At 40.6% G+C, this 25,495-nt stretch overlaps 1 protein-coding gene across 1 annotated transcript in view; it reads right to left on the bottom strand.

Annotated features, from left to right (window-relative positions):
• Positions 1–8,337: 8,337 nt before the first annotated feature.
• Positions 8,338–25,495, bottom strand: part of rasip1 (Ras interacting protein 1) — a 34,352-nt gene continuing 17,194 nt past the window's right edge. The window contains exons 9-16 of the mRNA XM_088328002.1: positions 24,531–24,692; positions 18,576–18,616; positions 18,247–18,401; positions 14,757–14,869; positions 13,238–13,517; positions 8,964–9,127; positions 8,753–8,894; positions 8,338–8,685 (exon numbers count right to left, since the gene is read on the bottom strand). Coding sequence (XP_088184128.1) covers positions 8,507–8,685; positions 8,753–8,894; positions 8,964–9,127; positions 13,238–13,517; positions 14,757–14,869; positions 18,247–18,401; positions 18,576–18,616; positions 24,531–24,692 — 1,236 coding nt within the window. The 3' untranslated portion in view covers positions 8,338–8,506. The remainder of the gene's footprint in view (positions 8,686–8,752; positions 8,895–8,963; positions 9,128–13,237; positions 13,518–14,756; positions 14,870–18,246; positions 18,402–18,575; positions 18,617–24,530; positions 24,693–25,495) is intronic.

Genomic DNA, 25,495 nt, shown 5'->3' with positions numbered 1-25,495 from the left:
GGAGGTCGGATGTCGCAATTTCAGGTGAAAGTGCGCATGACATGTTGTCTGAGGCGTTCGTGTGTCATGGGATTTCCGACTTGTTATTTAATCCCTGTCAGACGATTGTGGTGGGGGCAGAAAAACAAACAGTAAAAAACATCAAACCATCGGGGAAGATCTGTTTCCGATTATATAGCTAAGAAAATTCAAATTGGTCCTCAAACACATCCAAATTAGGTTCACTTGTGTGAAATCGCAAAATACATGTCAGGGAATTATTGCTTATTTTGTGTGTTCGCAATTTGCTCACTAGGGGGCGTATAACTTAGACTTTGAAATATTTCACGTTCCTGTTGTTAAGATAACATGGTATTAAGTTTTTTTTCTGTGTGTAGTTATAGCAAACAATAGTTGGTTGGTTGGATCCTTAACCACCAGGTTGTAGGGGCACCATTTCCTGTGGTGTGTCTTGGGCAAAAAAAAAAAAAAAAAAATCCTGGTGGCGCCCATCCCTCTCCAAGCCAAAAATTGTTTCAGCCCCATTATTCGACTTTTTTCTTCACTGTTTCCTTCTCTAGCCACTCATGTTAGCCAAGTGGCTGCAGGCTATTGGTTGCCGCTCGTCGCTATTGTTATTGTTTGTGTGTCTGTCCACTCAAGAAAATAGTTTACTGTATGACCACCAACTTTCACGGGTAGTCAGGTAGGTTACCCTAGATATGAAAAACGCCCCCAAAAAGCTGACTCAGCACTTTTGGTTCTGTTGATTTAGCATTTTCCTGGGCCAGATCGACATTGAGTATCAACAGTATCCTTTTACAGGCAGGTAGGTTATGCCAGATGCGAAAACTGCCCCAAAAAAGATGCCTTGGCATTTTTGGGTTTTGCTGACTTAGCAGCTTTCCTAGAAAGACATTCTACTCTCCTAGGCCGGAACAAGTTTGGTTAGGATCACAATCTTTCACAAGATATCAGGCAGGTCATTCTAGAGCTGAAAATCACCCCAAAAATTGACTGTTGGTTTTGCTGACTGAGCAGTTTTTCCGGAAAGACATTCCCCTCTTCCAGGCCAGAAGCTTTCGTTCCTCCACCAGATGGTCAGAAGGGATGACCTAAATGTAAAAATAATGCACCAAAAAGTCGACTCAGCACTTTTAGTTTTGCCGATTAAGCAGATTTTTCTTGAAAGACATTCCACTCTCCAAGAACAGAACAACATGAAATATCAACACCATCTTTCACAGCAATCAGGTGAGTTACTTCAGATGTGAGAACACCCCCCAAAAAGCTGTCTCTGCATTTTTGGTCTTGCTGACTCAGCAGCTTTTTCAAAAAGACATTCTACTCTCCCAGGTTAGAAATAGTTTGGCCAGGATCACAATCTTTCACAAGCAAGCAGATAGGTCACTCCAGAGGAGAATGACTTTGCTAAAAAAGGAAATGCTTTGCGTCGATACCTACTTGTTCTTCATTCATAAAATGGAATAAAAGCCACTTTTGGGGAAAAAAATTCAGTCATCAAGCAGTCATTCAATATGGCGACTAAATCATTAGTCTGGACCCCAAATAAAGGTTTAGAATGATTCATACGCACGCAGCATTCTCCAATTCAGTTTTTTTCATTGCGAGAATATCGGGGAGACGAGGGGGCAACGGTGATGACGCCAGAGGGAGGGTGTGCGTCTGATGACATCTCCGGCCGATAGTGACGTCGATTTTTCTTTCCGACTCTTTACCGTAATCACGCATCGAGCTGACCGGAAGAGAGGAAACCGTCTGGGCCGGGAGCCAGCGTTGCAGAACAATAACTTTGCAGAGACGTCAGAGGGTTTCGTCTTCCAAACAGAGAAGCCGATGCACTGTTTTCTTTGGCTTGATAAGTACGCCGACTTAACTGGATATGACAGTAGCCGGCTTGGGCTGGGCAGCGATTCGGTGCCATGCTTAGTCACTTGGCCGTCACGGTTGCAGCACCGCCTGTTGAACCTTTGTGCTCGGATATCATTTGGGGATTTAAAGGCTACCTTTACATGCATTCATTCATTCATGTCACTCACAAAATTAGACGCCCCAGAAGTGAGCTCCGTCTCTGTATCCTATCTGTTTAAAAGTTGAATGAATGAAAACTTTATTCAAACATTAAGATAAAATAAAAAACAGAACAAAAACAATAGATAATGTCAGAAACCAGAATGGAATCTCGGACCCAATTGCGTTCGTTTTAAAGGAATCTTTATTGGATTGAGCTGACAGAGCTTGCTTAGGAAGCCGAGGATTGTCGATCGCCAGCAGCGTTGGACGGAATGGCAGTTCCTGACAGGTAGGCAGAATCGATACGTCTTAGCGGGCAGGTCGATCGCCAGGACAGGAGAGCAGGGGCAGAAGCAGGTCGACACCGAAGGCGGGCAAGAATCATACAGGAGTTGTCTTTGGTACTGGTAATCTGGCAAAACACACAGAGAGACACAAGTGGGCGTCAGTAGCTCAGGAGGTAGAGCGCTCGTCTTGGGATCAAGGGCTCCCAGTTCGAATCCCGGCTTGTCCGTGCTACATGTCGAAGTGTCCTTGGGTAAGACACTGAACCCCTAATACCCCCAATAAGCAGGTTAGCATCTTACATGGCTGCAATACAAAGCCGCTATTGGGAAAGGTGAAGCACACTGTAAAGCGCTTTGGGAAGTCATTGACTCAAAAAGCGCTATATAAATGCAGATCATTTCAAGTACGGTCTGACACTTCTCCTTTGGTGCTGACAGCTTAAGAGGAGAGTGCCAGCCAATCAGCGCTCCTGCGAGCCAAGGTGTCTTCATTTTGTCAATCATGACAGATAGATAGATAGATACTTTATTCATCCTGTAGGGAAATTCACACTTCCAGCAGTATCCTTGTGTTGAAAATAAAACAATAATAAAGTAAAAGGAATATAATACATAAATACCCAATGTAACGTGTTGATATAGAGTATTTAGATAGTGCTACATAAAATACACACTGTAATAAAAATAGGGTAATATGCAATGTGGGCTTTTACTCCCCCGGGTGGGTTTAAAGGGCCTCATGGCGTGAGGAAGAAATGATCTCCTCAGTCTGTCAGTGGAACAAGACTGTGACAGGAGTCTGTCGCTGAAGCTGCACTTCCGTTTGGAGATGATGCTGTGTAGTGGATGTAATGAATTGTCCTCGATTGACCGCAGCTTGTTCAGTGTTCCGTCTCTCAGCTAGAGTTGTCAGGCTGTCCAGCATGCCCACAACAGAGCCCGCTTTCCTCACCAGTTTATTAAGACGAGAGGCATCCTTCTTCTGCCTTCTTCTGCGCTGCCTCCCCAACACGCTGCCGCATAGAAGAGGGCGCTAGCCACAACAGTCTCATAGAACATTTGCTTGAGCTTTTTTGCAGACGCCAGCCTTCTGAGGAAGTAAAGTCGGCTTTGACCTTTCCTGCATAGAGCTTCTGTGTTGGCAGTCCAGTCCAGTTCATTGTCTAGCTGCACACCCAGGTATTTGTAGGTCTGGACAAATTCTACACATTCTCCTTTGATAGTCACAGGAACCGGGTGAGTTGTAGTTCTCCTGAAGTCCACCACTATCTCCCTGGTCTTGGTGGTGTTAAGGTGCAGGTGGTTAGCGTCGCTCAATAACTCAACAACAAAATAATGTTACATAATATGTTCGAAAAGGGGTAGTAAGAAGCAAATACTTATATTCCTTACCCCTTCATCTTCCCTCTTAAATACACCAATGATATAACAACAATAGAAATAATATTAATAATAACAGTTATGATATAACAATAGCAACAATTACACAAAGTTAACCATAGTTCTAGACGCACAATTACAAATCTCTCCCGTTTTCCTCATTTCTGTATTCCGCCAGTAATGTTTTTTTTGTATATAAATTTGAACAAGTGAATTGTTGGAGATTGTTTGATCTCATCTTGTAAATTGTTCCAAAGTTTGACTCCACACACAGACACACAAATACTTTTCCTGGTGGTTCTCACCTTTGGGATTATGAATTTACTACAGCCCCTTAAATTATAATTTCCCTCTTTCCGAATGAATAATTTATGGATGTTTTCTGGCACTATGTTTTTGTTGACCTTAAATAGCAATTGTGCAGTGAAAAACTTTACTAAATCATCCAATTTTAATAATTTGGACTGCAGGAATAAAATATTAGTATGATCTCGATATCCTACCCTGTGTATGGTTCTAATTGTACGTTTTTGGAGGATAAAATGTAATTATTGCCCCAGACTTCTACACAATATGCTAAGTATGGCAGAACTAAAGAACAATATGATAAATACAATGCATTATAGTTTAAAATGAATTTGGCTTTATTTGCTCGTATTTGGCTCGCAAAAACATGGACTTACACTATACAGTATATGGTTGGATACAACTGTGACAACCATTGTATTAACCCTTTGCACACATGTCACCTAACCACGTGACGACACCATGACCGACGGTAGTAATCCGCAGTAAACAGTGGACGAGGCCAGTAAACAAAAAAGAACAACAAAAATAGCTATACTATTGAACACTATTGACACCTTGTCCAAAAGCACAAAGGGCGTGATTTAGAGAAACTGAGGATAGCATTAGCAGGGCTATCTACCGACCCAAAAAGTCTTCCTCCTGACATATTAACAGATCTAACCGAATCCATCTGTCTGCCTGACTTCAGTTCACACGATCTGTACCACTATGTTGTAAATAGAGTATCCCCATACACCAGTGCTGATCTAAAAGCGTATAAAAGTCTGGATGCTTACCAGGTCAGTGTTGTGCCCAAAAAAGCACTCCCGGCGAGAAATACATGAAACGTTATTTGTAAAAGTATGTGCGCTACAGATCCTGGAAAACTCCGTACAACACCAACTGCTTTTTTTCTTGACTGCAGATAAACATCGATGTCTTCTGTAGGAATGAAATAAAGGGAGTTGGAAGTCTGTGTTGTTCACCGAAAAAAATTCACTACTCTAGTGGAGATCTGCATGGAGGAATGGGCCAAAAGTAATAGCAAAAGAGTGTGAAAAGCTTGTGAAGAGTTACAGAAAATGCATGGCCTCTGTTATTACATAATTGAGATGAACTTTTGGGATTGACCAGATACTTTTTTTCCCCCATGATTTGCAAATAAATTGTTAAAAAAAAACAAAGTGTTTTATCCCCACACTCTGTCTCTCATGGTTGAGGTTTACCCATGTTGACAACTACAGGCCTCTCTGATATTTTCAAGTGGGAGAACATGCATAATTAGTGGTTCTCTAAATCTTTTCTTCACTGTGCATGACATCACGGTTATCGCCCCATTGAAAAACATGACTCTATAGTCACTTGTTATAATAGGAGCACAATTTGGTCGCTTCTCCTCCGTATCTCTTCATATTGTACATGAGGCATCAGAGTTATAATAATAATCATGAGGGACCTGTGAATCGTGAATCTATTTGTTTAAATACATAAATAAATAAATAATTCGTTTTTCTTTCTTTCTTTCTTTCTTTCTTTCTTTCTTTCCTTCTTTCCTTCTTTCTTTCTTTCGTTCTTTCTTTCCTTCTTTCTTTCTTTATCTTTCTATCTTTATATTTCTATCTTTCCATCTATCTTTTTATCTTTCTTTCTTTTTTTCTTTCCTTCTTTCTTTCTTTCTTTCTCTTTCTTTCTTTCTTTCTTTCTTTTTTCTTCTTTCTATCTTTCCATCTATCTTTATATCTTTCTTTCTTTATCTTTCTATCTTTATCTTTCTATCTTTCCATCTATCTTTATATCTTTCTTTCTATCTTTATTTATCTTTCTATTTTCATCTTTCTATCTTTATCTTTCTTTCTTTCTTTCTATCTCTTTCCTTCTATATTCCTTTCTATCTTTCTTTCTGTCTTTCTTTCTATCTATCTTACTTTGTATCTTTCCTTCTATCTTTCTTTTTTCTTTTGCTTTCCTCTCTCTCTCTTTCTTACTTTGTCTTTCTTTCTTTTTCTCTTCAGTAAAGCTTGTTTTCTATCCATCGATTTCTTTATCGCTTTTCTCTTTCTCTTTTTCTCTTTATTTGTATTTCTCTATTTTCTATTTCTTTTTTGTTCTTTTTACTTTTTCTTCGAGGCTAATTGTGATTAAGGGCTAAACAAATAAACGTGACTTGACTTGACTTGAATATACCTGGTTTCACAAAAATGTACAAAATACAAACTCCTTTTAATATGTCCCAAAAGCATAGGGTGAAACCTCTCACCACGTTTGTTTTGCATAAAAAATATGGACGCCACAAGTGATGGAATGCATATTGTATGATGCGATAGTCATTTGATACTCACTAATTCGAAACAAATCGTTTTCCTTGGTATCGGTTTTGTCACATGCCACTGCCCGTCAATGCTGAGGTCCCGCTCATCACAGAAGAGCGGGACAACGCTTTACAACGAAAAACAACAGGGACCAGATGATGAAGGTGCTGTATCTGAGTCAGATCAGGAGGCCTCTCCTGCGCACCGAGATTCTGTTTCATGTGGGTAAGCCAACGCTACCCAAAAGAGAGTAATGGGTGCCGCCAGGTTATACTTGCCCAAGACGCACTACAGGAAGTGGTACCGCTACGACCGGTTAAGGAAACTGGGAACAGCGAACAGTGACATGGATTTACTGTACATAATCTGCATTCTGGCAATATTCTGTTTTAAATCAGTTTATTTCCTGCATTTAAACGTATGGAATAAAAAGGAAATTGTCTTTTTCTCTTGCTTTCGTTTGATCGGCATTTGTTGCCTTGAGTCATGAGCCGACGTAACATGCTACCATTATTACAGGAAATGAGAGCTTCCCCTCGAGCACCGGTGATTATGTTCAAGTATGATGGCCTCCTTAGTCAAGCGCTTCTAAATGCCGACTCAGCGTTTTGTCTGGGAGGTGGACTGGGCCCTGCGGCGCCACCTTGTGGGACATCTTCGGGCAAAGTTTGTTTTGTTCTGTTTTTTTCACTTTTATTTTCTTCTTTGCAGGCATGTTGCAAGAAACAACACTTTCAAAAATGAAGAATAAGGGATGACGAGTTGAGGCCACTGGTTTAATGGCGAGCTGTCCCTAAATAGCTTTCCAAGCTTCTTCAATCAATTATTATTATCATGCCAATATAAGACTCATTTGTTAGTGGCAAGATGACGTTTTGTATTTTCTTATGCATTTGTCGAAAAAACCTTGCATTCCCAGTCAGTACATTTACTGTAATCCATCGCTACTTCAAACTTTGCAGGCTAGCGCATCATAGTTCGAATAATCGTCTCCAATCCATTATCTCTATTCGCATATTGCAAGTGGGGGCTAGCAGAACACATTTTCGTCTGGCCTTAGGTTTTTTTGCCGTTTTGTTCACCCAAAGTGAACTTCACTTGTGCAGCCGCAATCCATTATCTCCAATCACATATTGATGTAAACAGGGACTAGCGTATGGCACATTTTTGGGGCCCGGTTCTACTTTTTTTTGCACTTATTTCCACAGAAAATGAACTGCACTCGTGCAGCCGTGATGTATTATCCCAGATCTCATAGTGCTGCGAGCAGGTTTGACAAACATACTTTTGTTGGGAGGCGTGCTGCCTAGCATGAAAATATCCGCGGTTGACTATTGCAAAAAGCAGGGGTCGGCAGAAGAGTGGAAGTGTGGATCACCTAAAATGAAGAGCATTCTTTCAGCCGCAAACCATTATCCCCAGTCGAGAAAAGGGGCCAAGAGAGCAGATTTGTGTCATGTGTGGAGGCTTTTTATTAGTTCTTCCCATCTAAAATGTACAGCACCCATGTGGCTGCGGTCCATTATCCCCAGTCGAATATTGCGCAAGGTCTGAGAGAGCAGGTTTTTGTCAAGCATGGTGGCTCTTTTTTTTGTTTTTTCTGCCTATAAAGAACAGCACCTGTGCAGCCGCAATCCATTATCCCTATTGGACTATTGCTGTGAGCTAAGGGCGACAGAGTTTATGATAAAACTCATGGGGGTCGGGGTACTTTGTGGATTCTCACATGTCGCAGGGAGTTCTGTTACCCATTAACTGTGATAAACGAGGGATTATACTGTAGTAATGCCAAGGTTGTTCAATTCATAATGGGTTCACTCTTGATATATTTTTTACATTTTGTGAATTTTATTTTTTGTTCTTGTACTACTCCTCCTCTTTTCTCTCCAGCAACAATATAGTCCCTGGCACAAATTGGATTGAACGTGATACAACCCAACTAGACCCAGGGAGAGCCAGTGCCCAGCCCCCGCACTTTTATCATGGTATGTCAAAGTCTTACTCATCTACAGAGGTTTTAAGAATTTAGCTGAAAAAAATCAAACAGAAAATGCAGAATGAATATTTTTATTTAAAACAAAGAAGTTTGTTTTCTTACTTAGATGCAATTCCATAAGATCGCTTTGCTCCAAAGACTTTAGCTGCAATTTAGGAATTACAGTACTCGAAATAATCTAAAAGATTACATGAATTGATATGGAAAAGTCGTGACACCCATCCAGGATCCTCTTACAGCCGAGTCCTCTGATTGGCCGGGAGCTCGTCCTGGTCTAGTCCCCACAAGAAGGTGCGGAGGCGCGTCACTTCCTTTTGGAGGTCCGGGTTCGGCACCGGCTGAGAGAGGTCCAGCCGGGGGGTCTCATTGGGCAGGATGAGAGGAGGGTGCTCCAAAAAACTCTCGAATATATCTGAAGGGTCAACGAGTGGGAGAACAAATGAGGTTCATTCTTCACCGAGAGATTTCAGATCCATTACCTCCACTTAAATCGGTGCCGGGCGGGGGAGTCCAGGAGGCTGGGGTGGCTCTGCTTGGTCCCAGTTTATAATTAGTGAGGAGGTGGTGCAGTTGGGCGGGACTTAGCAAGGCATGATCTTCTTGTAAACTAGCCCAGGAGGACTAAAAGAGAGGAGAGAACAAGTTCTACAGGAGATCCAACCAGATGACCATGACACCAAAATCGATTACCTGAATGAGACGGGTCTTGGGAATGCATAAAAAGTTGACTATGACTGACAGCTTCTTCATGAACTCAGAGGCAATGTCGCCAAGTCCCGCCCCCTGGAGCCAGTCCAGGACCAGATCCAAGTTGGTACGGATCTGCACGGCTCGGGACCAAGAAAAAAGTCCATCTTTGGAGGAAGGCGAGAGGATTTTTTTAGTTTAACATAACTATTTTCAGCTTCGCTGGTTGTACAGTAGACCCAGGATATGGTGACCCTGCCTTACTACACTTTCACTGTAGTTGTGTGATAAAATGTTTCTGGCCTTCTCTTTATGGCATTTTATCCACCATAAAATTCAAACTTTGTAGTGTTTGTGCGCATGTAGAGTTACGTTTATTAAAAGCATGTCTGCTGTTTGCCAAATAAAATGCTGCTCTTCTATTGGTTCAGCTAAACTACCTCCCACAATGACTTTCTCGTCATCCAGTTCTGAATGTAGCGTGCTTCTTAAAAACTTCAGTAGACAAATCAATATTGTATATTTTGTACTGTATTTATTCGCTAGGGGTCTCAAGGATTGCAGTGAAGCTAAAGGTAAAATGAAAAACATTTATTTAAGATTAAAGCAAGAAAATCTTCCGAGGGCACAGAAATCCTTGTAAGTTAAAGTGTTAGTGCTTCGTAAAGATTTTAAGATACCGTGCTCTATTTTTGTATTGTATTCACAGAATTACTTAAGTCTTGTAGTGATGCTTAATGGAGAAGCAAAAATATGATAATCATGGAAATGAAGCTTGCGATTATCAAAAAATACAAAAAAGCACACGAATCGTTACTTTGGTTTTGGAACATGACCGTAACTTATCGGAGATTGGCAAAATTGTTACAAATAAGGAGGCAAAAATCGAAGAAATTAAAGACACATCACACAAAAGGTACGAATACATTATTTTTTTCCTTTTCTTGTATATTTAGTCATACAGTTATTTGATCATCACATATTACACATAAGCAGTATTTTTTTTTAAATCAATCTTAGAAAATTTTAAAAATGTTTCCTGTAAAAAAGTTGCAAACAAATATACTTGTGGATCATGATTTACGGTAATTAGCTAATCAATTATCGAAATAATAAACAAAGTGTACAAATAAATAAATACCCGGACACATAACTAATTGAATAAAAAAATATAGAAATGAATGTGTTTTTTTGAAAATGTGCAATGAGATTATTTAATGACACATATATCAAATTCTCTATGTATAATTTATTGTTCGTTAATGCAACTTTCGGTGCAGCCTGGTCATCCTGAAAGGGGGATTGCCTCATGTGTGGTCCCTTCTCAATGTTTCTTCATTTTCTTTATGTTGAGGTTTTTGAGTTTTTCCTTGCCCTCATGTAGGTTTTAGATCAGGGGATGGTGTCATAATAGTCTGTAGTTTGCACTTTGAGACTCTTTGTGATTAAGGGCTTTACAAATAAACATGACTTGACTTGACTGGGGTGCCAGGGGTTTGGATTGCCGTACAGCATTAGCACAGGTTTCTATCCCCTGCAAAAAGGCAATTTCACTTCAGGACCCCACCTAAATACTTTTATTGTCATATCCCGGGCTTCTACTGTACCTTAGTCCAGTGGTTCTCAATCAAATCTCACATAACACCCAATTTGAGAAACACTGAGAAGTCGCCTCATCACAACACATACAGGACTAAACTCTTGCAATGTCAATTCAAAGAACTCCTTCCTGTGTATTTTCCACCAGCCTTTGTTCTTCTTTGTCACTCTGCCCCTCTCTCTCTCTCTCTCTCTCTCTCTCTCTTAAAGTGCTGCGCTAGATTCTTAAAGACGTACCGTTTATGTAGTTTATGGCCCAATTTTCAGTCAACTCTCAGAAAAATCAGTCAATAACGGCAAATTGTCAGTTAATGTAACCTCTGCAGACACAGAAGTATTGTCGTGAAGGCCGATTCAGAGCACTTAGGACTGCTAATTGGCGCCAACAGCCCCGAGAGCTGATAGGCTGATGAACTCGTTTTAAACCCCCGGCTTTCATGAGATCCCTGTCAGATCGTTATGCGAACTGTTGCCTCCAGCTCAGTAAGCCCTTACGCCAGACTCTGTTCTTGCCCTGCTTTTCTCTGCCTGATCCTCGTTGCCAACCTGTTTCCGTACCTGACTCTGCCCCGTTCTGCCTGCTCTTTATCCGACCTGTTTTGCCCCGCTACCTGCCCGCCTCCCGTTGCCGGCCTCGTTTCTAAACTTGACACCGCCCTTTGTCTCCAGTCCCGGCTAACGACTTGTAAATTCTGCCTGTCTTCGACCCTCCTCGCTCGACACGGAAGTGCCACTTCCGCGTCTCATGCTACACTTGTCCGTCGATCCTCGGATCGTGGAAGCAAGCGCTTCTCTCCCTCTTATCGATAAAACTGAGTAAACGAACGCTACTGGGTCCTGTCTCCGTTCCTGACTCGTGACAAGTATAAAAGTTGTACCGTATTTTCCGGACTTTTAAGATTTTTTCCGTAGTTTGGGCGGGGGTGCGACTTATACTCCTGTGAGACTTTGTATGTGAAATTATCAACAGATTATTCTATCATTGACTTTTGAATTTTTATTACCGATTTATATTTCACATGTTGTTTTCACACCGAACTGCAAGAGGGCGCTCTAGGCCTGTGTTGATCTTTTAACATTGCCCTGTTATCGGGAGTGAGGGTGTGGATTTTTCGGCACCACTCTAGTAATTTCCAAAAATAACTGAGAGGAGCTAAACAAAAATGTCACCGAAAAGAAAATAATATTCTTCAGATTTCAAGCTGCATTTAGTAAAATATGCAACCGAAAACCGTAATCGAGCAGCAGAGTGTTTGGAAATAACGAGAAGCGGAAAGGAAAAGGAGTCTGACGTAGGCCACGTAAAAGCGGAAAGAGGAAGCGGCGCATCGTCTACCTCCAGAGTTTGGGGAGTTGTTTACCGGTAAAATTGACACAGAGGATGATGATTTCATTGGATATTGTGATTTGGAGTGAAGCTGATCGTAACCTTGCTAGCATGTTCTTTATGCTAGAGATATCTGAATAACTCCTACTGTGTTACATCGTAACTTACATTACTAGGCATGTCTGTTATGTAACGTTAGTATATTTTTGGTGGTGGATTTTTTCAAATAAATTTGCCACCAAAATGTGACTGATACACCTGGTGCGACTTTTCTGTTCTTTATCTTCTTAATTATTTTTGGGCTGTTGCCACTTATAGTCTGGAAAATATGGTAAACATTGATATAGTATTGTTTAACTTAGATTTCTTCACACAAACAAGCTTTAATTTCTTATAAATCATCCCTCCTCCTCTTGAGTCCTCACAAAAAAAGAGGATATTTCGAGTTTGTTTCGGGCTCAGTCCAGGAAACCAAGTTCACTGGTTGGTCTCGGGTAGAGTCGGGCTTTTAAACCCGTTGCCCTGTGTCAAGCTTGATTTATTTTTAGGCCTGAGCTTCAAATTCAAAGGCATAGTTTCTGGTAGAATCACATACTTTGCCATGTGATCGTGGATTTGTTGAACCGACAGAATTGATGCATTTATTTGGATGGCAAGTAAAATATTGTCGATGAGAACTTAAACTTTTGTGTGACAGCTTGTTCCTTTTCTCTCGGTCTTTTGCGCTCTCCCGCAATAATGTACTAATCCCCTGTCCTATCTTGAGTCTTCGTACAGTTTCGACAGCTTTTAAATGACTTTTATACTGAACGAGACGCTTGAGATAGTCCAGCTTCCATCCAATCCACATTTTTCCCTCTGAAAACTCACTTGCTACTTTGGCATCGCTGCATGTTTTGCAGAGTAGACCTTTCTCACTTGAAAAAGAAAAAATCCCACCCAATTTCACCGCTTTTTCTTCCATTTGCACATACTCATTCCATCTTAAAAGAACTGCATTTTTTTTTGACTGTGGCTTGGTGAGCGGATGCGTCGCTACCTGTTCGTTTCGCCATGATGCGGGGTTTGTATTAGCATCTGTTAACCTGCTAGCTAACCTGCACAGCGCATATAGGCATGATTGGCTATGTTCTGTAAGTGAACGGTTTCGTGTCATTGGCTAGACACCTGTCACTTATTGAGTGAGAAACAAAAAAAAACAATATTATTGGGCCAATTAATTAGATTAGATTTAGTCTAATATTAGATATTAATGAATTCGTTATGTTGATGTTGTTTATGCGCTGGATAGATTTTCTTGTGTGCTGAGAATGTGCGGGCAGTGCGCGACTGACGTGGATATACATCTCACCTCTCTCCAACAAAGTGTTGAGCAAGGAAGTGTTGGTAAAGAAGAAGAGGTAGCCGAAGGTTTGGGAGGTGAGCGGCGGGGAGAGGCAGGCTTCCCTGGAGAGCGTCAAGGAGGAGCGGTAAACCTCCACCAAACCGGCCACTTTAGGTGGAAGGGCCGACACATCGTCCGATTCCTCTTCTCCCTCTCCCTCGGCTCCAGCCGCCACTGCTTTTTCCTTCTTCTCCTCGCCGGAGAAAGGGTTGGTGTCCAGCAGGGCAGGAAGGAGCGAGTAGAGGGTCTTGTGGACAAGAAGAACAGAAAGCGGGTTTAGATGGAAGATGAGTGAGCGATGTTGCTATTTGCATACCTGTCAACCTCCATGCCCTCACAAACTGTCGTATTTTCCCTTACAAAATACAAAATAATCTTACACCATATTTTTTTTTCAAACGTGTTTATTTACGTAGTTTAATATGTTATATTGTACATGTGTTTCGTGATATCATATTTATTGTTAATTAACCTTTTGTTGTGAGATACTGAGTTGCTCGATATAAATGAGGTTTATTATAAAAAAAGTTTAAAAATGAAGTAGCTTGGACGTTCACCGTAGAAAGAAAAAATACATTCAAATATAATTAAGTAGAATTTTCTTATTCAAATAATGAATTCATTTTCTGCATTAAATTATTGTTAGTAATATACTGATTAAAGGGATAACCACAATCCTGTCTTTTTTCGTTTTCTCCTTTTATACTTCCTTTTTTTCCTTAACTTCTCTATACAACATAATAATATGTAATAGAATGCATCAAAGCAAGTGAGCCGTTTGAGAGCCGGCTCTATTGAATGAGATGAGCCGAAAAAGCTGGTTCTCTAAAAAGAGACGGACTTCCTTTCACTACATCAAACCGCTCGCTTCGTTTGCAACGAAAAAAATGATACCGAGATAGAGGCTTCCGCGGCGAACTCGTTTGACTTGTTTGATTTGGCGTTTTGTGATATTCGGTGTATACCGGATGGTACCTCATCTCATCTCATTAGCTGTACCGCTTATCCTCATTAGGGTCGCGGGTGGCTGGAGCCCATCCCAGCCATCTCCGGGCAGTGGGCAGGGGACACCCTGAACTGGTTGCCAGCCAATCGCAGGGCACACGGGGACAGACAACTCACTTGCTCATTCACACCTAGGGACAATTTGGACCAGCCAATTCACCTGAAATGCATGTTTTTGGAATGTGGGAGGAAACCGGAGTGCCCGGAGGAAACCCACGCAAGCACGGGGAGAACATACAGACTCCGCACAGGAAGTCTGGAGCTGGATTTGAACCCACGCAGGAGGTTCCCAAGACATGAACTGTGCCGCACATGCGCTAACCACTGCGCCGCCGTGCTGCCCCCGGATGGTACCCATCATTGACAAATTTGCGTTTTTCCGTACAGATTTTCTCGTACGTCGTACACGTCTTAAAATGCATAAGAAACGTACTTTGTACGGCAAAACCGTACAGGTTGACAGGTATGCGTTTGGCTTTACCTTGGTGAGGTGATACACGCACTGCTGGAAGGTGTGCATGATGACCTCATCCAGTTGCGCAAGAGCTTCCGAGCACGTGTCCATGTCGGCCGTCAGCACCGGATCCCCCGGGGCTGGAACCAGCAAACGAGCAAAACCAGGCTTTTACTTTTCTGTCCCCGGAATTCGTCATGACCTCAGATAATAGACGTGATGTTGACGAAAAAGCATGAATCAAGTACAAAGGAATTAGGTTTGGGCGACAAGCCAAGGATGGCACTCTTTTGATGACTTTGACATTAATGCCAGACTGGTAATGACAAACAGTCCTTAAGAGAGAGTCTCGGTTTTTTGATGTCGGACTGAACGGCATCCCCGCTTGAATTCTTCGGCAGTTGGTCCCATGACACCATAAGCCACAATTGGGGCTTCCAATTTGAAGGTACTAAATCAGGGGTGTCAAACTCGTTTGAGCTCGGGGGTCACTCGTGGAAAAAAACATTCTCGGCGGGGGCCGGACCAGTAGATTGAATAATAAGAGAGAGTTGTGAGAGAGAGAGAGAGAGAGAGAGAGAGAGAGACGGAGAGAGAAAGAGAGAGAGAGAGAGAGAGAGAGAGAGAGAGAGAGAGAGAGAGAGAGAGAGAGAGAGAGAGAGAGGAGAGAGAGAGAGAGAGGAGAGAGAGAGAGAGAGAGAGAGAGAGAGAGAGAGGAGAGAGAGAGAAATAGCAATAAATAGAAGAAAGAAATAAAGAAAGGGAGAGATATAAAATGAGAAAAAAGGTGAAACAGGAAAGACACAAAGAATAAAAGTAAGACCTAAAGAAAGAATTAATGGAAGGAATGGAGAGAGGTAGAAAGAGAGAGAAAGAGGAGAGGAGAGAAAAGAAGAAAGAGAAAGCGAGAAAAGAGAGTGATAAAGAGAGAGAAAAAAGACAAAAATAAAAAAGGAAGAGAAAGAAAGAAAAAGAGAGAATTAGAGACATATAGAGAGAAATGTAAAGAAAGAAAAGAAAGAAAGAAAGAAAGAAGAAAAAAAGAGGGAGAAAATAAGGAAAGAGAAATTGAGAAAAAGAGAGTGGAGAAAGAGATATTAAACCCCCAAAAATAAATCAAAAGGGGGAGAAAGAAAGAAAAAGAGAGAATTAGAGACATATACAGATAAATATAAGGAAAGAGTGAGAGAGAGAGAAAAAGTAAGACAAAAAGAGACTAAAAAAAAGTAAGAACGCACAACTGATAAAGAGAAAAGGCGGATAAAGAGAAGGAGACCGAGAGAAAGAGATATAGACAGGGAAAGAATGAAAAAGAGAAAGGGGGTAGCAGATCAGATTAAGAGAGGAGAGAGAGGGGGGGGGGGGAGAGGAGAGGGGAGGAGAGAGAGAGAGAGAAAAAAAGAAATAAGGGGGTTTCAGAGGGAGAGAGAAAACAGCCACAGTTGTTTTGTGCGTGGCTTGGCCTGGTTTTGGCAACATATTTAAAAGCACAGCTTATTTTTCTCTCGTGCTTCTCCCGGCGCTGTCTCGCGGGCCGCATTCAAACCCCTGGCGGGCCTGATCCTGCCCGCCAACCGCACATTCGACACCCCTGTCCTAACTCAAAGTTGTCAAAATCGTTTTGATCAGGGTTCACTTGGACCTCAGAGCGCCGTTATGACTGCAAAAGCAAACTCAGTCGCTATATAAAGTCTACACGCCCCGCTTGCCATGCCAACTTTTGGCGGCCTAGAACATTTTGACGTGCTAAATCAAATCCGATGCCATCATCATCGTCAAACGTCAAAATAAACATCTCAAATGAAGTGATTGCATTAGTGTGCACACCCTCGCCAGCAGGTTCTGTTTTGTCTGTCACGAACATAACTTTTGGAACTATAGCCAAAAAAAGGCTTTTTTTTCAACGGGCCATAAGAAAATACTGTAAACCCCCGGGTTATGGCTTCCGTACTTTACAATTCAAATTAAAATGGTTTTCGACCTCTCGTTACTGTGTTTTCACCACTTTAGGTCTCTAAGATTCGTATGCGATTGGCTGAACTCCATCCCACAATGCTTTTCTCTCTCTTCATTCAGTTCAGACTCTTGTGTGCTTTGTAAACCCTTTTCACGCTGTAATGCCAAAGGCAAAATCGAAATCCTGATAACTATGGAAACAAAGCTTGCATAAAATAAAAAGAAGAAATGACAAATAATATTCTATAGTCAAAAACTTACAATATTCAAATTCTGCAGTGTCTGTTTATATGCCTACTAAAGATATGTCTCTATGAGGCCTTTCTGCTATTGGTCATCACTTTACGCTTTTGGTTTGAAAATCTATTATCTATCTATCTATCTATCTATCTATCTATCTATCTATCTATCTATCTATCTATCTATCTATCTATCTATCTATCTATCTATCTATCTATCTATCTATCTATCTATCTATCTATCTATCTATCTATCTATCTATCTGTCTATCTATCTATCTTTATCTATCTATCTATCTCTTAATAACATATATATACTGCCATATAAGAACACGTCACCCATTTTAAGAATTTATTTGCATATATAATCAGAAAATGTTTTTACAGAAATGTATTTTTTAAACATTAAATAAAAAATGTTTCTGTTAAATTATCATTGTTTTATAATTTTTATACATTTTTGCGTTTTAGAAGTGTTTTTTTAACACTTTTGTATTTCTAAAATAAATATTCTTTGATTACATGTATTTTATTTCAATGGTTAAAAAATAATTATTTGTCCAAAAAGATCTAATCAGAATGAATGTTTTATTATTTGTTTTTTTTCCATTAAAATAAAATTTTTTACATTTTTGTAGTTTACGGTTGTATTTTATTTTTAATCTTTTGTAAAATGTACATTTTCATGTATTCATTTTTTTTCACAGTTACGCCTTTAAAAAAAATCTTTTTTTTTTTTTTTTAATTTCTTTTTCCATTTTAATTTTTTTGTTTATTTGTATCCATACGATAGTTCCACCCATAAATCTACATTGCTGTGCATATTAATTTTGTATCCTGGGGGTCTACGGCAGTCAAATAAAATGTAATAAATACTAAACTAGAAAAAAAACAGTCGCGAATGAACAAAAATGTTTCCAGGTTATAGCTCACTGGAACTACAGAACAGTATATGGGGGGGTAATTAGAGCTAAATGCTTTTTATATTATTGCATAATTCTCCGCGGAATAAAAATTGATCAGACATCAGGCAAATCAGGATTTCCTTGAGGTCGTTTTTCATAGAGGTGCTCGCACGGGGCACCAACGTTTAATGGCTGCCTATTGCGGTAGAAAAAAAACAAACCGACGGATATTAATTGCTAGATGTTGGCTGACGCCACCCGCACCACCCCAATAAAATTTTATTCTCCGTCCGTCCTTGGTCGCACTCCTATAACAGCGTCTTATACTCATAAATTCTCATTAGATCTCAATGCTGGATTGTCCATCTTGGACCCGGTGACCCGAGTCTGGGATTTACGATTTTGTTTTGTCCTCACCTTCAAATTCCCATTCTTTCTCCATGTTCTCCACTTTAACCTGGAAGAAGTTAAGGAGCTCTGTGGCGTTGGACATCCAGAACATCAGAGGACGGAGGTCCGAGGACAACTTCTGGACGTTGCTGGTGCTAATTTCGCTTTCTGGCTCGCTGGAACTGGACACCACAGTAGATGAGTTCCTTGCATAATTGTGACTTTCGGCATGAGAAATAACAGGCCAGGCTATTTTTGCAACCTGCTTTCATCATACCACAAAAATGTAGCGCAGTCATAACATGGAAAAGGACAAATGTATCATGAATCGCTTTAGCCCCAGGCGGCTAACTTACTTTTGCGTGGGATGCTTATCCCCAAATTCCTTAATGTTATCCTGTAAAGAGATTTGGAGACACAAGAGAGACGTGTTGGGTTAGCGTGGAGAGGGAGGAGGGGGGGGATAATGGATCCCCGCAGCCAGGACCATTACGGCACATTTTCCAGCCGGGCGGGCGAGGGAGTGACATTAGCTCATCACGGCTCTTCTTCAATACTTAACAGGCCACCATGACGATTGCAAAGCGTGTCTGCATTTGCCTGATCAATGTGATCACCTTAACGGCACTCCGACAGATCTTCCAAAACAAGGTCACATCATTTAAAACAAAGTTTCTCAGCTGGTGGGTTTCAGGGGTGTCCAAACTACGGCCCGCGGGCCAACTGCGACCCTTCCATCTTTCTTCATTTCATTTCAACATTGCTAAAATTCGTCCTATGCTGTCTCAGTCGGATGCGGAGATTATAATTCACGCGTTTGTTACCTCCCGTCTCGATTACTGTAATGCACTACTCTCCGGTCTCCCGAAGTCTAGAATCAAGAGTCTTCAGCTGGTACAAAATACTGGAGCGAGGCTTTTAACTAGGACAAAAAAGTCCTATCACATCACGCCGATTTTGGCTAACCTGCATTGGCTCCCTGTTAGCCTAAAATGAGATTTCAAGGTTCTCTTAGTATTATACAAAATCATACATGGACTTGCTCCTTCATATCTTTCAGATTTGATTTCCCCCTATGTTCCGGTCCGAAGCCTTCGTTCTGAAAGCGCCGGTCTACTGGTGATCCCAAGAGCCAAGAAGTGTTCCTCAGGTTCGAGAGCGTTCTCCATAAGGGCACCAGTGCTGTGGAATGCTCTTCCCCCTGAGATCCGATCTGCAACCTCAGTGGAAATGTTTAAATCTAAGCTTAAAACACACTTCTACTCTATTGCATATGAATAATTTATATTTTTGTGGACAACATCTCTGTACTATTTGTAATTGCAACATCCTTTGCTGTCTGGTAATCCTGAAAGGGGGATACCACAAGTGCGGTCCCTTCTCAAGGTTTCTTCATTTTCCTCATGTTGAGGTTTTTGAGTTTTTCCTTGCCCTCATGTTGTTTCCAGATCAGGGGATGGTGTATTAATAGTCTGAAATAATATTCTGTGCAATAACCTGCGGAGCCCTTTGAGACTCTTTGTAATTAAGGGCTATACAAATAAAAATGACTTGACTTGACTTGACTTGACCCGCCGGTCAGTTTTTATTGGCCCGCAGCAAATTCTGAAAATATAGTTGAATATGGCCCGCACATGGCGCTTGAGCTCAACTCTGTTGCACTTCTCAGTTTTAACACTAGATGGAGCCAGTAACGGAAAAGGTGCTTCTCCACCCATGCATTTGGGATCCCCTGAACTGGAAAACATTGGAATTGTGTTTTCTTTGCTTATTTAATGAACTCTCGTGTCATTCATTTGAACTGTCATTGAAATTCCAAGTGTATTACTGTGTAACTTATTCTGACACAAAATAGATTGATTCTTAATTCTAAACCCTATCGGTGCAGATAAACGTAAATTTTGCTACTAAAAATAGGTTAACAACAAAATTAGAGTAGATGACCGGCTATCAAACTGAAAAATAAATAAAACATCCATCCATCCATCCTTTATCTGCACTGCTTATCTTCAGTGAGGTCGCGGGGATGCTGGAGCCCATCCCAGCAGTCTTTGGGCAGTGGGCAGGGGACAGGTTGCCAGCCAGTCGCAGGGCACACAGGGACAGACAACTCACCAGCTCGTTCACACCTAGGGACAATTTGGACCGGCCAATTGACCTGACATGCATGTTTTGGGAATGTGGGAGGAAGCTGAAGTGCCCGGAGGAAACCCACACAACCCACGGGGAGAACATGCAAACTCCACACAGGAAGGTTCGATCTCATGACCTCAAAACTGTGCTAACCACTGCCCCGCCATGCTGCCCGAAATTAAACATATTTAATAAAATAAATATTACCACTCCTCAAACCGAAAACAAGTCTAGTAGCTTTTATTTCCACTGTCTAACAGCATAGGAGCTACACTCAGGTATTGCTGAGGTTTGTATTCGAGACTGTATCACTATATACAAAAAATGTAATCAACATTTTTTTCTCCTCCTGGCCCTTTCAAAAAATGTTTAAGCCAACGCAACCCGCGACTCAAAAAGTTTGCCCACCCCTGCGATAGGGAGTCGCGGACCCATATTCAATGGGTCCTGGGTGTTTGCCTTGACAAAACAACACTAAGGATGAAAAGAACTGATGATCAATTGAGGTGGGTAGTACCAGAGTACATTTACTCATACCTGTCAACCTGTACGTTTTTGCCGTACAAAGTACGTTTCTTATGCATTTTAAGATGTGTACGACGTACGAGAAAATCTGTACGGAAAAACGCAAATCTGTCAATGATGGGTACCATCCGGTATACACCGACTATCACGAGACGCCAAATCAATCAAGTCAAACGAGTTTGCCGCAGAAGCCTTTATCTCTGTATCGTTTTTTTTCGTTGTAAACGAAGCGAGCGTTTAATGCTACTGTGTGCATGCGTCTGCCGCTGTAGTGCCTAATTTCGACTCCCCTGCAAAATCCTCCCCCCCTCGTGTGAACGCGCATTCTGCTGCGCTTCCGACAATAGCAATCGTATTCTATATAATCTCTTATAAAAACAATAAAGATATTGTCGGAAGCGCAGCAGAATGCTCGCTCACGTGAGGGGGGAGGATTTTGCAGGGGAGTCGAAATTAGGCACTACACTACAAGACTCCTCAACAGCTGCTAAAGGGATGTTTTGCCATTTTATCGCAGAGCACAACATTTAAATTTAAAGGGTTATTAATGGATATATTAGTTATGCTGATAACAATTGTTCCAGATTTTTTATCTTTTATTTTATTATTAAGAATATGTACAGAGTTATAAGACGAAACACATGTACAATATAACATTTTTTTTGTATTTTGTAAGGGAAAATACGACAGTTTGTAAAGGCATGGAGCCGTGGAGGTTGACAGATATGATTTACTTGAGTAAGTTTTGGGAAATTTCGTGCTTCTAGGAGGATTTTTAAATCCCTATACTTTACTTGAGTACATTTGTGAAGAAAAAAACAGTACTTTAACTCTGCTACATTAGTTGAAGTCGTTACTTTGTGACTTAATAAATCCCCTCCACATAAGTACGCGTCTGTCTGTCTCCGCTAAGGCGCAACTATCCGGCAGGCTCAACCATGTGTAACCCATCAAACGAAGCAACCTCGTCATGTGACCATATTCAACTTCAGCAGGGGAAATTGAGTTTACGGATAAAACAGATGGAAAATGTCGCTTAGCAATACCGACTGTGAAAACACAGAAGAGGAGGAGGACCCCTGGCCTCACATCAAAAGCATGTTCCCTTTAAAAAGGGGGTGAAACGCCAGCTACAATATGCAATGTTTCTTTTGTTCGGGTTCATGGGCTAGCTTGTTGGTCTGCTTGCAGAGCCTGTTAAGATAGTATTCGGGCTTTAAATATGCTACTTGGTGCTTCATTTATTTATTTGATTTATAGTATCTTTATTTTATTGTTTTTTTAAAGCACTTGAATTTACGTTGATTATTTTATAGAATAGAATAGAATAGAATATACCTTTATTGTCATTGTTACAAATGGGCTAACATATTGTGACAACGAAATTGGGCATGACCCTCCAGTTTTACACATTCATAGTGAGGTATGAGCAAGAAGATAAAGGAACAGAGAAGATAATGTTATAAGACAAGGGGGATAAGGCTATAGTTATAATTTACATGGTATTTACACAAGAAATGTCGGCATGTGGGATGTTACATACAGGGTTGTCGTGATAACGTTGGTATCGTAACGGTTGTGCAATATTGCATTTGGTGCAAAGTCATCATAGTGCAAAAATAGTCAGCATGAAACAGGAAATGGTCAGACATTGTGCAATTTGAGCATTAAACGTAGTGCAGTCGACATGTGCAAGAACAAGACATGAGTAACATTATATTCGTATGAGGTAGTGTTGGCACGAGTTTTCAGGTTTTTTTTTGTGCGGTGTCTGTTTGAGCAGTGAACATCTACTTTTAAATGTAATCATTTTTTGTTGATCGGATGGACTTTGATAATTGAATGATCTGATGGTTTAAAAAAGAATCAATAAATACGATGTTGCTACAGTTACTCAGTACTTGAGTAACTTTTTCAACAAGTACTTTTTTACTTTTACTCAAGTAAGTATTTGGATGACTACTTTTACTTCTACTTGAGTAATATTATTTTGAAGTAAGAGTACTTTTACTTGGGTAAATTTGTAATTATTCTTTTGGTCATAACAACTTTGGCTGCAGTCCTCCGCTCTCCTCCGAGTTGTTTACGTCACATCTTTTCAGATCAGGTCCCCCTCCAAAATAGCGACTACCATATGGTTAGATAGCAAATAAGAATACAGTATTCACTACTGCGCCGAAAGAAAAGGCGAATGAGGGCTGTGTGGCAAAAAAAATGTGAGCCAGCAGTGCTGTTGACATTGTTAAATGCGACGGCTCGTGTCTTTCGTGAGTGAAATGGCTCTACGAACCGGCTCTAGGAAATGAAAGAAGGGAGTTTGCTCCCCACCAATCAACAGCTCCCTCTGAGCGCTTTTTTTCTCTTGTGATTTGTCAAGATGTATTTTTGGGGATTCTGTGTTGTATTTTATCTGTTTTTTAGATTCATCAATAGTTTTATATTTCCTATGTTTTTTAGTGTTATTGTGTTTGAATAAATGTTAAACGTTTATACTTTTTTCTTCTTTTATCTCTCTTTTTCCTTTTGTTATTGTATGTTTTTTGTTTCATTTTCTCTATTTTTCTATTTTTTTCCTTTTTTTTCCCCCTTTTTAAGTCATTCAGTGGACAATGTTACAAATTAATTGCGAATATAAAGATTTAAGCAACAAAAACCACCCGAAGAGCCGTTTGGAACCCGAAAGAGCTAGTGATCCTAGCTGCTTGCCGCTACTTGTTAGCTGCTCTGTGTAAATAAAGTAAGCTTCGTTCTTTTTTGTCACTCGCCTTTCACAACCGTTTTGCAGAGTCTAGTGATTCAGACACCCCCACAAAAAAATCCACTGTTTCCTTTTCTAGCTGCAGCTGATGGCTGTCTATTATCCGTTAAAGTTATTTTTAGCTGCTTCAGATAAATAAATCTCGCTTCTCATTCAGTTTTTGCTTTGTTTTCACTATTTCCCTCCCTAGCCACTCATATTAGCCATTCGTTTGCAGGCTGTGGCTCGCCACTACTTACTACTAGGATTGTTAAGTGCTCCGTGTTCGTAAGGCGTGCTTCGTCCTTCGGTTTCATTTGCCTTCCACATTTAAATCTTGAATGGGATGGTCCCTGAGTATGATTCAGGCATCTGGCACTTGTCATCTTCTACTTTTTTCCACAGTTTCCTTGTCTAGTCTCTCATGTTAGCCACTTGGCTGCAGGCTATGGTTTGCGGCTATTTCTATTGTTAGCTGCTCTGTGTAATTCAGTCTTGCTCCGCCCTTCAGGGTCAATCGCTTTCCATACCAGGTTATGTTTTTAGTAACTTCTCCTGCTAGCTAATAAAGTTAGCCACTTAAGACCAACTCTGGCTATTCACTCTTTTCAGTTGCTCCGGGTGTTTCCAGTTTACTCGGACATTTGTTGTCGCTCTCAGGGATTAACACAAGCTTTTATGGAAATAGGCGTCTGAATTTTGCCAAATGGTATCCTTTGGGCTTCCTTAGCGTGTCCTCTTCAAATGCACACGCTTCAGCTCCATTATTATCCACAATGACCTCTAGTGGTAAATTATTACACACTGTCACTTTAAAGGCCATATTTTACTCCGTCTAACTTTTAATTCTGCTGTTGTGCTGAATAATGTGGCCTCTGGATGAATGTGATGACCGAATATATGTAATGGGACTCACCCAGACGATGTCTTTAATCTGATTGGCCGCCTTGAGTAATATCTGCGGCATTAGGGCGGGGTCGAGGTGCTTGGAGGCGTGGTCAATCATGATCGACAGCAGATACGCTGGGGCCAGAGGCCCTCCTCCGGAGTCGGGGGACGAGTTTTTGGAGAGTATTTCCTGGGGGGATAAAATGAAGGCTTCCTCATTTTGTGATAGTTAGTCATAAAATTATCTTCCTAACTTTCTAATAGAAAGAAGTAGTAAAAAATGTTGAAAAATAGTCAAGACCGGTTGATCTTTTAGCAAATGTTGATGCGGTTGAGAAAATGGCCGGAACACTTTTTTTTCGACCACTTTTTACCACGGGGGGGGACCTCTCGAAACATATCTTCCAAAAGTAAGTTAAATTTAACTTTATTTATGTTTGTAGAGCATATTATTTTAGGAAATATTTATCTTTTAGTACAAAACAATACAGGTTATCTATATAAACCTTAAACATACAAAATATAGCATTGAAGCAACTTACGAACAAATTCAACTTCCGAACAACCCTTCGTAAATTGGGCAGCGTCTGTATTAAGGGGAGCAATTGGCTGAGAATGACACGAATGGCCTCAATTAGATTGTAAGGTATTCAGTAGTAATACATCAGTATTACGAAACATTTTTATTATAACTATTTTAAATTGTTTAACCATTTCTACAATAAATGATGCATTCGATAACAATCAAATTATTAAATATCTGAAGATTTGTTTTCATTTTATAAGAAAAAATACTCCAAAAGGAGATACATGGATAAATAAACAGTGGAAACGAAAAAAAATCTTTCCATTTCAGGGGTCACCAACCTATTTGTAGCTGTGAGCTACTTTTTGTGACTAAGAAGCGCAAAGGGCTAGCAGTTTGTTATGCATTTCTAATATGACAATTTATCATGTTATTACTATGTTGTTACTATGTTGTTACCAGGTTCT

The sequence above is a fragment of the Urocampus carinirostris genome, chromosome 2 (genome assembly GCF_059441175.1).
Source record: "Urocampus carinirostris isolate Australia breed hairy pipefish chromosome 2, RoL_Ucar_1.0, whole genome shotgun sequence".
In the NCBI taxonomy this organism is placed as follows: Eukaryota; Metazoa; Chordata; class Actinopteri; order Syngnathiformes; family Syngnathidae; genus Urocampus; species Urocampus carinirostris.
The sequence above is the reverse complement of the archived record's forward strand: the minus strand, read 5'-3'. Positions and strand labels throughout refer to the sequence as shown.